The sequence below is a fragment of the Tachysurus vachellii genome, chromosome 5, assembly GCF_030014155.1.
Source record: "Tachysurus vachellii isolate PV-2020 chromosome 5, HZAU_Pvac_v1, whole genome shotgun sequence".
Lineage (NCBI taxonomy): Eukaryota > Metazoa > Chordata > Actinopteri > Siluriformes > Bagridae > Tachysurus > Tachysurus vachellii.
This window is the reverse complement of record NC_083464.1, coordinates 20717842-20735014: the sequence shown is the minus strand read 5'-3', so window position 1 is coordinate 20735014 and position 17173 is coordinate 20717842. Positions and strand designations below refer to the sequence as shown.

Sequence of the window (17173 nt, the reverse complement as noted above, 5' to 3'; positions counted from 1 at the left end):
ATGCTCAGTACTGCCCACTAGTGATCCATTGTGGAGCTTTATTGAGGATCACATAGCTGTTACTTTTGAGTCCATGTTCAAAAGTTAAATAAATGTAGATCAAGGAAATTTGTCACAGATAGGGATCAGTTCAAACATGTGAACGTGTGCCGCACAATCTGTGTGATAATATTAACAATAAAAGACAGTTATGGAAAATTTGAATTTGGTTTTTAAATTGAGGTCACGACACTTCAGAAGCTTTGTTGATGAGTTGAACAAAAGTAACATGCTAATGTTAGCAGTTTTTGTTTTTCTTAAGCATCGGTCGAAGTGGTTAGTCAAGATAACAAGATCCTTTACAGTTACTTTCTGATTTTTCTCTTTCAGCTTATATGTACAGTACTGGTACGGCAGTTTATTATTTTTTTAAAAATATGTTTATATATATAAAGTTATGTACATACTTCACTGAAACAATTAAAATTTCTTTGTTTGCTTGTTTGTTTGACTTTTTTCTTCTTTGTGTTATCTGGAGGTTATCTGGTCTTCCAGTCTTCCAGTTTGACTGTGGAGGTTAAAACAAACGTCGCATTAATTTGTGATATTGCAAATGCATTTGGTCAGTGTTCCTCTGTGAGATGGCTGCTCTACCACCAAGAAAATGGCCTTAAAATCTACATCTCAGGCATCAGGACCATTAATAGAAAGGCAGAGCAGGACACACTATGTAGACTACAAATTACCAAAGTCCGTCTTTCAGATAAGGGCACATTTTATTGTTTACTCCTGAATGAAGGTGTGGATTTTATGGGTAATGGAACAGTGCTGATAGTCCTGGGTAAATTTCATTAATAAATTTACTTATTTTTTTATTTAGACTTACAGTCTGTTTTTGGGTCTCTAGTGTGGTTTGTGTTTGATTTCATTTTTTTTTTTTTACAGCTCCAGATATAACCAACAAGCAGAAAGTGAACACTTATGACCACAAGACTGATTTAGAACAAGGGTTTTTTTTTCTAAATAATGTTCATTATTATTGTTGTTGCAGAATAATGCCTTATTTTGTTTATAGGAGTTTGTTGGGTTTTTTAATTTTAATGTTGTTTTACATTTTATACATTAATTTTTACTGGGAATAATTAAGGAGGGTTTTTTGCCCACAAGATTTCTAATGGCTAATTCACAAATTGCTCTTTCTCAGCCAAAAATAACAATTCTGATGCCAAGTTACTATTATTTACAACATTATAATTTTATTTAGAAGTACAGTGTTTAAATACTGCTAACTGAGGAACACTCTGTGTGTTAGCTCTGATTAAATGATCTCTATAATCTATAAACCATCTATTTAATGATTTTATTGCAGTTAATGAGCATCAGTGTTTAGTCTACCAGTATACCACAGTAGAGATATGTAGTGAATATGCAATGTAAACAAACAAACAAACAAACAAACAAACAAATAAAAAGATTATATCATGTGGATTAAGATATTACCGGTAGTCTGTAAATTGTAAGCCTACTAAATATGTATAATGTAAAAATGTAGATTTATGGTATTTGGAAAAATTGTTTTTTTTAGCTATTTTGATGCATCGGTGGGACAATAATGTATCACAGAGCCATCAACAAGTAAAGCACAGCTATAATAATATCTTTTTACAGAGCCAGCGAAGTAACAGTTACACATTCTGTATATTTACTGAAATGTTGTGAAAGTTAATAAAATCTAATTATGATAGATCTGAGACTTTACTCCTAGTCATTAGGTCAACACAATATTTTGTATAAATTGTATTATGTGACTGTTTTTGAGAGCTAATAAATAACAAGATCTAGGGTTAGCCCATGGCTTGTCAATTAATGTACTTTTGGGGACAAATCGGTGGAAAATACAGAATTACTCCCCTGGATCTGCTCATTTTTGTTTTACTTTCAAAAATATTTATTTAAATGTGTCTAATTATTCTCCACAGTCCTCCAGTGAGACCCAGTACGCTACCCTGATGTTTGTAACTGGAGACATGAGCGTCCTGCAAAATCCTGAACCTACTGTAAGTCTTTAGTGGTAAAAATCATTGGTTAAATCTAACTTTTGAAGGGTCCTGTACATTCTGTATGACTGCTTTTTTTTGTAGCATAACTTTACCATCTATCTTGGCATGAACCTAATTTTACTTTGTACATTTACTCTTTTTGCTAAATGTCAGTAATGTCAGCACTGTAACTGAAACGTGTTCAATGCTCAGGGCCAGTTCTTAATGCTTCATGTACTGAAATATTTCTTGCTTTCTATACTACAGCGAACCTTATTTTACTCAGTGAGCAATTCTAAAGCCATTTATAACTTGACTGAGTAACTTGAGTAAAAATCTATAGATGTGCTCATTTACAGCCCTACGTGTGATTTAATTCTAAAAGTGTTGTGATTAGCTGTAACCTGCAAAAACATTTCCACATCCACAGGAAGTATTTTTATCCATTGACATACACATATAATTTTATTTCTAATTATTCTAAAATAATTGTGCTTATTATTTTATTATTATTTTATTAAATTGACTATAATTAGGCTCAATATTACAATATTAGACCCATAGAGTTCTGTTTTTTTTGGTTTGTTTGCTTGTATTTTAAACCCATTACATATGAGTAAATCAAGCTAACAACTATAAGAACTCAATAATAAATACAATAACTTTGATAACGGTTCATTGTTGTTTGAACCCACAATAATTATTTGGTTCTGGGCAGGAAATCAAGTGCTATTCTGGACGCTGGCCAAGTCTATCAGCCAGGTCCCAACAAGAAGGCAGCAGATTTGCCTTTATCGAAAGGCCAGTAAAGTACATCGTCTCTAGAGTAGAGTTACATTTTGGCTAGCTTTGAGCTGTGATTTTACTTTTGACATTTTGTTTTTTTGGCCTTAATTAAAAAAACGAGAATACAAAGTGGTTGTGAATGTGTTTTATTTGTCAAGACATAAGTAAATTTAACAGTCAAAATGACCAAGATCATATGAGTTTTGCAAAAAGAAATCCAGAAACATGTAGACCTTTCTGGCCTCTAAAACGAATAAGCAGAACTTCCCTTTATCTCTGAGCACAGCATGTGATGTCATGTCTTGTGAATGTTCTGGCCCACATCTTGCCAGCGGCGATGTTCAACTGTTGCGACACAGATTCATATTAATGTCTAGCTTAATGTCCCTCTGCATCTATAAAACAACATCCTCATGTATGACACCATCATATGCCTAAATTGTTTTCAGATTTTGGTATACTAATACTAGGTCATGATATAAAACATTATCTACTAGCATCATGGCTAGAGAATTCTAGTTTTGTCCAACAAAAATGAATTGCATGTGAACTGAGGCTGTTGGGCAAATGTGTTATTTATAAATTTGTTTTTATTGTTGCATATTAAATGCCACAACAGTCTATGATTCTGTTTATAATTAAAATTTGTATGATTTGATTTATGAATCTTTTCTGTTTTCTCTGAATGCAGATGAGACTTTTCATTAGAACTACATGTAGAGCTCCATTTATTCATCCATTCATGTTCAGTAACATCTCTTCATTAAGTAATTCTTTTCTACATTCATATTCAACAATCCTGTCCTGGTCAGGTAGACAGTCCTGGTCAGGTAGACCACCACTCATTCATTCGTTCATTCAATCATTCATTCATTCATCCATCCATTGGTTCTTTTGTTCGTTCGTTCATTCACTCATTTGTTAAATTATTTAATTTATTCATTCATTTATTCATTTATTATTTTATTCATTCATTTATTTATTAATTCATTCATTCATTCAGTTATGTATTCGGTTATTAGTTCATTCATTCATTCATTCTTTCATTCATGTGTTCATTTATTCATTCATTCATTCATTCATTCAGTCAGTCAGTCATTTATTCATTCGTTCATTTATTTGTTAATTTATTCATTTATTCATTCATTTATTCGTTTATTATTTTATTCATTCATTCGTTAATTAATTAATTAATTCATTCATGTGTTCATTTACTCGTTTATTTATTTATTTATTTATTTATTCATTCATTCGTTCATTTGTTCATTTATTATCAGTAACACATCTTGGTCAATTACATGCCATCAATCAAGTAAAAGTAATTGAAATGCAAAAAACTAATAAAACATAAAACAAAAAAAAAATACATCCGTTTATTTTCCCTAAACAAATACAATTAAAATTCAATTAAATAATAGACTAAACCACGTAGTAAATATTTAATTTTATTTATATATATATTTATATTTTCTATATTGTTTTATTAATTATACAACAATTTAATATGCACCGCGGTGAAAGATTATTTCCGAGTCAAAGTTCATTTAAGTTAAACAAGATGGCGGCTCCCTTAGAGTTGTTTTGCTGGAAAGGGAGTTGGGGTTTACCTTCTGTTGATACTGACAGTCTAATTGTGTTGGTAAGCCGTGATATTGGTTTATTCTCTACTATAACCGGATTTAACTCAATCAGCGTGCGTTTATTCCCCTTGAGGTCCAGCTTGTTGTTGCCTGTTAGCACTGACTGGATGTTACATTTCTCAGCATCAGGGTTGCATTTATATACAGGAGGATTTTAATAACGCTGCAGTCTTACACAGAATTATTTCTGTTAGGAAAACACACGTCATGCTCAGATACTAGGCTTCGGGTGTTAAATATGAATGTAAATGAACCCAAACAAGCTCTGCTATTTTCCAGCAGCTTTGAGCTTCTTTATACAGTCAGTTTTTAGTACTGAACAAACTGCTATTCTGATGCTGAGGAGAAACATATAGAAACTTCTGGCCCATCATATACAAACTGCACTTTTATTTGCAGAACAAACAATTATTTAAGATTTGGGAATTGTATAGTTATAATAATAAATCGATAAATCTTTCATTGGAATTCATTAAGCCGCACAGTTTCACTCATAATAATGTGTAAACAGATCCAGCTTTGTGTTTTTGTATTTCTCTGGTTAGATTTGCATTGGCTCTGGAGTCTGTCGAAAGCACATTGGGCATTAAGTAGGAATACATCCAGCATTTAACAGACACGCTTATCCAGAGCGACTTACATTATCTCCAAAAAAAGTATACCGCTGTAGAAAGATCGAGTCTCTGTATATTTATGCATCAGTACTTTGTGTCAGGCAGCGATTTAGCATGTGGAAACTGTGTTCCTGGGACCGAACCTGGGATCGAGCTCACAACCTTCTGATTGGTAGCCCGACACCTTCACCACTAGGCTACAACATACCTGTACACTCTCATTATGGATAACTGGATCTTACTCAAGCTCACATTTGAAAGCGTTAAAAAGTTTGACCTCTTTTACAACAACTACAGCTAAGAAAAACAAATTTCATGCTTTCAGATTTTTCCAGTTTCATTCATGTAGGAACTTGGAAACTTCCACAGCAGGATGCATGGGCAGTGTTTTTATGACTCGTCTAACAGCTGGTTTGGGTTTAAACACTGCTTAAAATAAATGTTTAACTGTTGCATTAATCTAGGAGTTAAGAAAATGACTTTTTTTATGGCTGTGCTTGAAATCAGGAAAATACAAGAGAGGGATTCGAGAAGCAGCAATGCACAATACAGCACATTAGATTATGACTAGGATAGTACAAATGAGGGAGAAATGGCAAATAGCAAACATCTGTATCAACCAGTAAACAGACTCTTGCACTGGCACCTACATACAGTACAGGGAAGTTCTTCTTATTTCACTGTTTCACTTCTTCTTCTCTAGTTGAACACAGTTTCTACATGTTAAATCGCTGCCTGATACAAAGTACTGCTTCATGAATATTCTGAGACTTGATCTAACTACAGCAGTATACTTTTTTGTTTCTTATTTACTCTTAAAATTTAAACCGTGCAGTTTGCATTATGGTTGGTTAATGGTCAGTCCTGGTGTGATGCATTTCTGAAGAAAGTACAATGTTCTTTGAACACTTAACCAGCTAGCTAGATTGTTGTTGGTAAGAAACTGTATTCTGACTAATCTGCATTCTGCAAATTTTATTACATTTTTATTAGAAGGTTCAGTTATCTAGGTAGTGTTAGCATTGTTTCGTGCTGCATAACGATGCAAAAACAGGATGATGTGCATCATAAAAATTCAATTAATTATGCATGTACTGCATTTGCGCTTTTTGCACACCAGAGGTCCTAATCTGTGTGTCCTTTAGCTTTAAAATAAACAGAGCGCACACTGGTCATGTAATCATGTCTTTCATGGAGAGTTTGCTACAAACAGGAATCATTTACACGTTCAGACCACATAATTACCATAAAAGAGAAAGTTCCCTGGTGGTCCAGTGCAGGACCTTGTGCTGTCACTGCCCCAAACCCAGCCACTGAGGGGTTAAGTCTCAGTGCTAGTCCCAAGAACAGATAAAATAGGAGGGTTGTGTCAGGACGGGCATCCGGCGTAAAAAAACCTGTGCCAAATCAAAATATGTGGACGGAATGCTCTGCTGTGGTGATGCCGAACAGAGAGCAGCCAAAGGACAACATAAAAAAAATGAAACCAACTCCAGCTTTGTGAGCTTCACTGCATTAGAAAGATGCACTGAATTTTTTACCAACTTTGAAGCTCTATTTCTCATGCGCTGCTACAGAGCTTATTATCACAGTATGGTTTGGGAATCTATCTGTGCAGTCGAGATCAAAGATGACACGAATGATATATACTGCTTGGAAAATTATAGGAGTGAAAGAATTGACACCATTGCAAACTATGTACGAACATGCCACTGTAAGACACGCTGAGAGGATTGTCTGTGATTTTTCCCATGTTTTGAATATGGAGTATGAGTTGTTGCCTTCTGGCAGGAGGTTCAGGGTTCCTCGCTGCAGATTAAATAGATTTAAAAACTCTTTTATCCCAGTGTCGGTGAAGTTAAATAGGGGAAGGACATAGTTGCTATTTTATGTATTCTGTATCCTGTGAATTGTATCTGTCTAATGTATGTTCTGTATGATTGCAGCAGGGGTGATGGCCCAAGACAAATTTCCCTACTGGGGACAATAAAAGTTTACCTTACCTTACCTTACCTTATTATATTTAAAACAATCATTTTCCCTGGTCAGAGACTTTATATAAATGAGTATACATTTCTTTATTTACTTGTTATAGTGTAGTACATTTTTAAAGGATAAAGTTATAAAGGAGTCATTTCAGTTCAAATATTTCCTAATTCAAATATTCCATGATTATCGAATCCTGTATCTTGAATCGACAGGTTTGTACCTTACACTTTAAATGTACATACTCCACCCTTCCACATGCTCAATCTGCCAGAAGGACATGGCGCTAGCTTTATTTCTCCATTGGCTCAAGCTTCCAAGATTGCTCATTTTTGGGGTTTATAGTTTGATATTCCTGCATTGAATGCTTTGAGCTGTAATATTCACTGTGACCATTTTTTTTAGTGTTTTGCGTAGCATCAATTATAGAAATATTAATTTCCTGGATGCTTTTGATTCCTAAGAAATCTGATCTTCGTACAGTGCTGTTGAGCTCACAGTGTGAAAGCGTTTAGAAAAGTTTGCTTTTGAGGGAAATAGATAATTAAGTGATAATTACATATGATTAATACAGCTATCAAGAACAGCATAGCAGTTGGCTGATATTTGCATTTCTTTGTTTTAATGAAACTAATTTCATAAATAAAACCATGAATCACATGAGATCATGTCTGTGGCTCTGGAGCTTCTTCTCTTCATGGAAAGAGTTTCTTCTGTGGGTTTTTTTTTTCTCTTTATATATAAACTTTTCCACTCTGTCTCAGCCTCACCAGGAAATCCCTGTCCATATCTCAGTAACGCTGTAGGAGCCACATGGAATTAATTTCCGTAGTTTCAGGATCCCCCACCTTTTTTTAAGCTTTCAAATGATGTGGCGTACTTGCAGGAGGTGCCTTCAGAAGAACTTTCCTCTACTTGGTGGTTGGGAAAATGCCTGTGGCAGTTTTTCCTTTGTGTAGTAGGGTCTATAACTACAGGCTGATTCGTGACACATCGGTGTACTCTCACACAGACTGTCTGGAAAATTATAGCCCAGTTCCATTCAGTTTTCCACATGATTTCTGGCTTGTTCTTGTAACGAATAAACTAACAGTACGCCGGAGGCAGCCGAAGACCAAACGTTCACGTGCGCTGAACGTAGTGATGTGGGATCTGTGTAAAGGATCACCTTCAGCTGATTTCAGTGAGGATTGGAGGACTTGAGTTCAATTAATCTCTTAATCTAGGCCAGAAGGTTTTATTAATACTGTACTAGTCTTTAGTCAGCTGCCTGCCATTTTGAAAACAATCTTAGCCGTACAGCTTGTTTTGATCGCGTTCATTTTGGTTACATTGCCATCCAGTTTCAGTTTCAATATTTTATTGCCACCTCATGATCATATTTGAAGAGATTACACGTTACACCCAGTGTGAAACCATAGATTCATTCATTATGCATGATTTATTTTCACAGCTAAATCTCTCAATTTATACTGTGGTGAAATTGCAGCTGAGCATGGTTTATAGCAGAAAGTCTATTTGGAATGGTGCTTATGGCATTTTTATATGAACTGGTGCTGTGTTGTAAACTAAACTGTCAGCAGAAGCAGTTTGGCCTGCAGCGACTTTCCTGTTCGTGTTTCTGTTGGACAGCACATGGGCATTCACGTCTCTGGTTTTACGACACAGTTTAAAAATATACAGGAATTCTCCAATAATCTGAAAAGCATGATGTCAGTCTTTGTGGGTAACGGTGGCTACATCACGTCGGATCTGTTTCTGTTTCCACTGCCCTGCTCATTTTGGCAGTAACGCTGAACCGCACAGTGACAGTAAAGACACTTTGGTTTCTTTTGACTTCTAATTTCTGAATTATAAAACTGCAAAAAAAAAAGATGGAAAGTTCCAGGACTTTTATTGTAGAATATGTATACAATCAGCCTCGACTAGCCCAAAAACACCTGGACTTTCTGACAGTGTTTACACACTAACCATTTAAATCTATTCTTATCTTTTTCATTGGATTTTCATTGGTGTTTCTATTCAGAAATGTACAAATATTTCTGTGAGGTTCATTGTGTTCATTGTGTGTTCTGTCGTTAAAAGTAGAAAACTGAAAATAATTCTCAACCTTTCAAAAGACAGTGTTTGTTCTTTTAAAGATTTTTGTTGCTTTGTTAGATTTTTTGGTATTATATAAACTATTCATAAGCCTTTTAGTGCTCTAGACTCTGGGGAGGTTTTGCTGTCACAATGATCGTGCAGTAAAATTTTATTACCACTTGAAATGAAATAAAAACCAGTGATTTTTCTGTTCTGTTTGTGGTTGTACTAGATATGTAATTTCACCACTACTTAACTTTTTTTGTGTGTGTGTCTTCTGGCATGCTGTTTTTTCCTCAGTCCATTCTCTTTGTAATTCCTGAAGCGGCTTAAAAAAAGGGGGGGGGGGGTCGTCGTCTCAAGACCTGCAGACATTGTGGAAGAAATTTAGCAGTGTTTTCCATGACGTCCTCTTCTCCTCTCACTCTTTTTCTCTTTCACTCTCTTTCTCTCTCGTTCTCGCACTTTCACCCGTCCTTTATGCTAGAAAGTCTACGTGTCTCTGTCCACGTAAAAAAAACAGTCTTGCAGCAAAAATTTCAAACGTCGATACAAGTAGATTTCATGGTTCTCATCTAATGTATATGGCACCCAAACTATTCTGAAGCTATAAAGAATAATATTCTTCTTTCTGTCTTGATTCCTCTGCCAATAATGTTTATACTCAATCTAATATTAAAAATGCTGGGATATAAATAACTGGAAGCTTTCTTTGCTGGATGCTTTTGACATAAAAATGTTTGGCTTTTAGTAGTTAATAACACGGCTCTGTGGCTATAACGTCTTCGACAGGAATTAAACGGCAAGTTCAAGTATGCTCCACATGCACTGATGGGTTAAGTGGCTGTTTTCTTTTCAGTCAGAAGAGCTGCAAGTGTGTTTCCGTTCTCAAGATAAAATAAGCAGAGCTTGGCTTCCTGTCTTCCACTACCAAGTCTGTTTAGCCCAAAATCATCGTTGCAATAAATCACAACCTCATGCTACTATGTTATGAGGAATATCCTTAAAAATGACTTGAATTGTTACCTTATACTAATGCTGTGATTCCTGTTTGTCTAAGACACCGCAGGTCTGTCTTTCTCCTCAGTAAATGCTCCTTTAACATCGTTCTGATAACATAACTGAAAATTAGACTCAGTACCTGCAGGTTTATATGCTGAACTGTTGAACTGTTGTATTGCTTCACATCCTGTCCTAAATGTTCTACACTAAAAAAAAAAAAAAGATTGCCTGTAGAAAAAGGTTTTGAAATGGTTATTCATCTCTGTTTGTGTCTGGCTTGTACTAGAAGGCTGTTGTTATTATTGACAGTTTATGATTAGCTTTTGATGCTTTATACTTTGCTATATCCAACTCCTGAGGAAGACTTGGTTGTGTTTTTCTCTTCCACAGATGTCTGGTAGGATGTGTAGAGAGTGTTAATGCTTTTTGTGTCCACAGGTCCTTTGGTGCTTTTCCAGTCTGGCCTGGTTATAATTTGATTAAATGTGCAATTAATGTAGATCTTTTACAAGCTCGGTCAAGGAAGGCTTTGCCAAAATAATCACTGAACAGATGCCTGCCTATTGCTCTAATTACACTTTTAGCTTTACCGTTTGTAAACTTAAAACGCTTAAAACGTTATTCTGCGAGATGCATGCAAAAACATAATGATGTTACCAGATGAATGGGGAATAAAACTGGGGAAGTGTTGGACTACTGATCGGAAGGTCATGAGTTTGAATCACAGGACCACCAAGCTGCCACCCATGGGCCCCCAAGCAAGGCCTCTAACCTTCATTTATGCTCAGCTGCATAAATGAGATAAATGTAAGTCACTCTGAATAAGGGCATTTGCCAAAATGCTGTAAAAGTATAAAGGGCCTGGTGCGTCATATCCCTTAGTGGTTTCCTTTTTCTTAAGCTATCGATTTTTATGATCGCATCATTTGTCGTTCTAACTAGTTGTTGCCATGGTAGTAACATAATGTCACAGAGAAAGAAGCCTTTATTTGTCACATTTACATTAGAGCACAGTGAAATACATTTCTTCACACATCCCCGCTTAGGAATCTGAGGTCAGAGGGCCCAACAGTGGTAGCTTGGTCGTACTGGGGCTTAAACCACCAACCTTCTCATCAACAAACAATCCAGAACCTTGGGTGGTGTAACTAGCATTTTACAATAAAAAGGAGGTCTTGTAACTAAAATGAAACATTCTTTAGGGAGATTTGGCATTCGCATATAAAACTCATCAGTGTATACTGTATATGCATCCTTTCATATGAGCTGAAGGAGAAGAAGTGTGCTTTTTTTACACAGGTCACATGCTCTCTTGTCTTCCAGTCACTTCCACTGGTAGTTGCTGCAGCAGGTTGCTCCATATTTTCATAACATTTTTTTGCATCACTGGAGACCACGTTGAAAGCTCTCACTGAAAATGATTGATCTCCGTTCACTTGTCTGTGTGTCATATGTGTAAACATAGCAAAATACAACATTTTCTGCTAAAAAGTTCTTACTAGTCGAATTGAGTGTGTTAAATAAGGGAAATGCTTACTGTACCTCTGCAATTTTGTGCAGCTCCAGCCTGGATTATAGCACAAGTCTTACTCATAACATTGTTGGCTTTTAAACTGATGTTTTCTACTTCCAGGCATATGCTCGATTTGCTGGAACCCCACTGAAAGTTCACAAGATCTCCAACCCCTGGAGGAGTCCTACAGGTAATACATTATTAATGTAAACCTTTGCTTTCAGCCTGAACAGGTTACCACACATTGCAGAAAGTGACTAAACCACTAATTTTTGAAGACTGATCCGTACTGGAACAGAGGTTGACCATGGTGAAATAAACAAATAGCAGCAAAAGGAATGAGAAATTTTATCCTACAGTACTGTATATGCTCACTGTATACTGAACAACACAGGCTTTATGTTCTTCCTCAGCATTACTCTTCTGCCAGGATAAGTATGAGTAGCATTAGTGATATCAACTGTCTTTAATCCTGTTGGTGGTCTTGGCACCAGGTCATTCCATATTTGCATATGGTTCAACCATCACCATGAACAAGAGAGTTCAACTTCTCTTAACTTTGTTGTGTAACTGCTTTTTTTGCGTAACATGACCACATCGTTAAAATCACTCACTCACTCACTCACTCAAAATCAAAATCACTCACTCACAAAACATATTTTATACACAGTAGCCATAATATAATGTGAGGAGAATATTGTAGCAGGTGTATTCACAGACTGATGTGTGTGCTGTGACTCTATGCTCCCAGGTTCACTCCCTGCCCTGAAGACCAAAGAGGACGGGAGCTTCTCTCAACCCGGCAAGATTATCATCCAGCTCAGGAAACAGGTAACCCACTGTTCTTGACCCATAAGCCACAGCTCTTGGCCAATTTTTGCTTAGCTAACTTTTAAAGAAAAGCTGTACATTGTGGATTGTGGACAGTAACAATATCAGTAAAAAGTCTCCTCTATTCCTATTGAATCCATTATAGCACAATATTTGCTTTACTTCCTGACATTTGGCACATACTATGACTACTACACACATATTACGCACATACATCTGATTGGTCAGTAGGTGCATTTGTTTTATAGCAGCACAGCTCTAACAGTAGATCTGGCTGAATATCAAGCAACATATTTAGATTAAATAAATGATTATATTGTATGATGGACAGTCCACAATGATCTAAGGATAATAATTAACAAGTTATAACAAATAACTTGATATTGTGAAGGTTTAAGATGTAGGATGAAGATGTCTTTTTTGCTCTTTTGAGTGCATTTTGTTTTAAGTGCAGCTTTTGAGCTACATTTTTGGTTTCAACTTAAAAAGTAAAAGGGAAAAAGATAAGCTACTGTGGGAATGATTGTAGATGTGATACTGCAAGGAAGTAATGTGTCTTATGGACATTGCACAACATTAAATGTAACTTCAAATGTTCAAAAATATGTGATGTCATTCATCGTTATATGAATTGTAATTGTTGCCAAGTTGCTGTTATATATTTTGTGTTATTTCTCACATCGCCTGTCTTACCTCTTGGCTTTAGTTTATATTATGATGACACAGAAGATATATCCTCCTGAATGCCTGCTAATGTGCGAGACAATTGTGGTGTTTATTTCAGAAATACAACGCGGACTACGATCTGTCAGCAAAAGAAGGGGCCGATACACTCGCTTTTATCTCACTGTTGGAAGAAAAGCTGATGCCTGCTCTGGTAAGATTCACATGAGGAGTACAGAAACTAGTCTGCAGAGATACATGAACCAGTCGTGTTGTTAGTGAAAACAAAACGATACAAATGATAAGAAAGGTGGACTGAAAGGGTGAGAAAGGAGCCTGGTGTTCCCTCGATGTTCCCTCAATGTTGAAAGGGGGCCAGTATTACATAAAAATATCTTCTTAATTACTTCTCATTATATGCAGTTTGGCTTAACAAGCTTTCTCTCCTGCTATGCTTTTCCTACGATTCATTAGTAGGTAAACACTACTGGGTTATTATCTCTGGTATTTAATAGCTGCTGTATAACAATTCCAGATAGTTTCCCCGCAGTTGGAGCCAGTGGGGCTTTAACTCTTCCATCACCCGAAGAACTGTTATGAAGCGAATTTTATAGAAACCTTGTGTTAATAACCATGTCGATAAGGGTATTACTATACTATTAATATGTCGCGATTTTACACGAATGATACTCCACTCACACATTTCTGTACATATTTCATTTTATTCTGTCTGTTCACTTTTGTCTATTGTGTACACGCCTGCAGATTTATGCTCTGTGGGTTGATCCTAAGAATTACGCTGATGTGACACGTCGCTGGTATGCAGAGAACATCTCCTTTCCACTGAACTTTTTCCTGCCGGGCCGCATACAGTGCCAGCAGCTGGAGAGACTGCGACTCATGCTGGGAAACAGCACTCTGGAGGCCGGCGAGGAGGCTGAGGAAGAGGTGCACAGGCATGGAATTATGGGTTGGAAAGGGAGAGTTTGGGGCTGAGACTTTGAGAGTGGGAATGTGTATTGTAGCAATCTAAAGCCCAGGTGTCCATACTTGCAGCTGGGGATCGACCCTGCGGCCAAGTTTGTTTCCACGGCTAATATAATAACATAATCCAACCAAACAGGATCTTGATGATCATCAGAATATTACAGGCAGAGGTGTTGAGAGACGTACTGCTGCTCTGCGTACCACAGACTCTTTCTACACACACACACACACACACGCACACACACGTTTTTAGACACCTGCAAGTTTGATTTATCTAATCATGATATCACAGACACAGTAATTGTGTTTTTTCCCTGAAAAGAAAAAACCTCCTTCTTTATTTTTCTCTTTGAAGCTATACAGTGATGCTCTGGAGTGCATGAACCTCCTCTCTCAGCGCCTCGGCTCAAACAGATTTTTCTTTGGGGACTCGTAAGTTACTCAACACACAAAGGCTTAAATTAGGCCTTTTCAAAATGGATTTAACAATCTTCCCTCCTTCTTTGTCACACAGCACTAGTTCCTAAAGTGATGACTACTTTATTTGTAAGCTAGTAAATCTGTTAAATAATAAGTCTGTACAGATTTATAACCAGCTTCGTCCAAGGATTAACTGACGCAAATGTAACTGCAGACCTAATTTAAAGAAGATTATATACGAGTTCTAGAAAACTTGTAAGATATCAGTAGGAAGGGGTTATGGAAGCTCTAAAAGCTCAGAGGTTGTAAAAGACATCAGAGGCAGATATAAATGCGTAAAAGTTATTAGACAATATTTGTGTCACATTCAGAAAATGCAATGCAGGCTTTTGAACTGAACTTTTTCTGAATATTTATTTCTTTTTGCCAATGCAGGAGTCTTGTTGGATTAAATTGCATTTCTCTGACTTCTGCAGATTATACGCAAAGTTTTGCATATATATCTATGTTGTGGATTTGTGTCAAATTTATTCGCTAAATTTAAGAAATAGTTCTGCACATATGGACTATGATTCTGGTAACTGGGATAACACTGTCATGTTTATGAAACCAGATTGAGATGACTTTTGCTTTGACATCGTACTTTATCGAGTGGAAAGTGGTCATTAGAAGGTGGTAAATTGTTGCCATGAAGGGATTCACATGTTTAGCAAAATTCAATTCAAGCAGTTGATTGGTATAAACATTCCCCTCATCATTACACCACTCTACCATCTTCTCAAGCTTTTCTGTTCACCACAGTTGTACACAGAGGTTTTCTGATCTATTGTAGCCTTTCTGTCAGCTCAAACCACTATGACTTACCTCTCACCAACGAGGTGTTTCTGTCTGTCTGTCTGTCTGTCTGTCTCACTGAATACTTTTCTTTACCGCACCATTCTAAGTAAACTTTCGAGACTGATGTGCATGAAAACTACTTAAATCAGTGTTGCAATGCTGCCACATGATAGTCTGATTAGATAATTGCGTGAATAAGTATGTGTACAGGTGTTCCTAATAAAGTGCTTACTGAGGGCTACTGTAGAGTTGCTTTAATCATTAAGCTATATAAATTCCTTCTAGTTGTGAAGAGCAGGCTATAAAGTGCTCACATTGAGATCTACCCTCCAGGCCCTCCTCCCTTGATGCCTATGTGTTTGGTCACTTGGCACCTCTACTGAAGATCATTCTGCCCTGCAGCAGACTACAGCAGCAACTGAAGGCTCTGGACAACCTGCCCAAATTCTGCTCTAACATCCTCTCCCTGTACTTCCCTGATGAGAATAGAGGTGAGTTACCAGTCGCTATTAAAGAGAATACTGTTTGCTGCACACGAACCAAGTGTCCTGCCTCTGTATGACATACAATGTTTATAAACTCTTTGTTGTTTAAGCTTGAGGTGAGATGCTGTTATTGTGGTATGCTGTACGGTTTGGTGCCTTGTGGCCAGTGTTATCAGGATCAGCTACAAAATGACCGCGAGTCAGCTCAGGATAAAGCGACTAATTTCTTTAGTTCTTTTATTTATTTGTCAACAGAAGGAATTGGTCAGCCGGCATCCAAGATGCCTGAAGGGAGTGACTTTGACCACGAGCCTTACAAGAGACACAAGCAGGTGCTGTCCGTCCTGGTAGCTGTAGCAGCCATGCTGGGTTATGCTCTCCTCACCGGCATTGTTGCTATTGAGCATGTTAAAGAGGAGAGGACAACAGGAAACTCCTCCATTGAACTTCAGGATGAAGAGGATGCATGATGGAGGGAGAAGTGGGAAATATAAGATGACACTTTATTTTTCTGGTAGACAGAAATTTTCACTGGAGATTCTTACTATGAGGAAGGTTAAGATTATCATGTCTTTTTCTAATCAGAGAAATATGACTAGGGCTTTGGATTTGGGTTAAGATTTGGGCTAAGATTTGGGCTTTGCTTTTCTTTCCCTGCATACTGTATATGACAATCCATGACATTTTTTTTTTCCAGTTCATCCTATTCTAAAATTCTACATTAGTAACATTAGCTTTTCACTGCACTAAATGTGAAATGTATTATTAAAGTTACTATGTTCTGTGATCAGTGCTAAATGCAGTATATTTTAATTGACATATTGGGTTCATTAGTATATGTTTTGGTCAAACTCCATTGGTGGACCAATTAAAGTATCACAGCTCGATAAATAGTCTCTGTTCCTAGCACCTGGATGACAGGTTTGTTCGCCTTGTTGCCTTGTTCACTGAGACACACGTTTCTGCTGACCGTTGCAATTTTCACACTAGTAATAATGTTAGTAACAAAGTGCTTAGGTAACTGATTAATTTATTATTTTTGTTTTATTTTTAGGTTTGTTCCAAAAGCTTTTAAAACACTGCAAGTAACATTTGAAACAGGAGCTTTAATAAAGTGTTATTTGCCTTGTTGCAAAGTGTTTTATAAAATGTTCTTTTGTATTTAAAAAGTGGCATCTAAATTTCTGGTGTATAATTTATTTAACATGATTAGTCCAAATGCATTCACCCCAATCTTCAGAACCTGTGTGTGTGTGTGTATATGTGTATGTGTGTGTGTGTGTGTGTGCGCGCACGCGTATGTACACTT

The 17173-nt window shown here is 36.6% G+C and overlaps 1 protein-coding gene across 1 annotated transcript; it reads left to right on the top strand.

Moving 5' to 3' along the window:
• The first annotated feature begins 4331 nt into the window (after positions 1 to 4331).
• mtx1a (metaxin 1a) lies at positions 4332 to 17000 on the top strand. The gene is made up of 8 exons (XM_060870344.1): positions 4332 to 4443; positions 11762 to 11831; positions 12393 to 12472; positions 13257 to 13349; positions 13901 to 14083; positions 14478 to 14554; positions 15713 to 15870; positions 16120 to 17000. The coding sequence occupies exons 1-8, from the start codon at positions 4363 to 4365 to the stop codon at positions 16332 to 16334; spliced, it is 957 nt and encodes a 318-aa protein (XP_060726327.1). The 5' UTR covers positions 4332 to 4362; the 3' UTR covers positions 16335 to 17000.
• Positions 17001 to 17173: the final 173 nt, after the last annotated feature.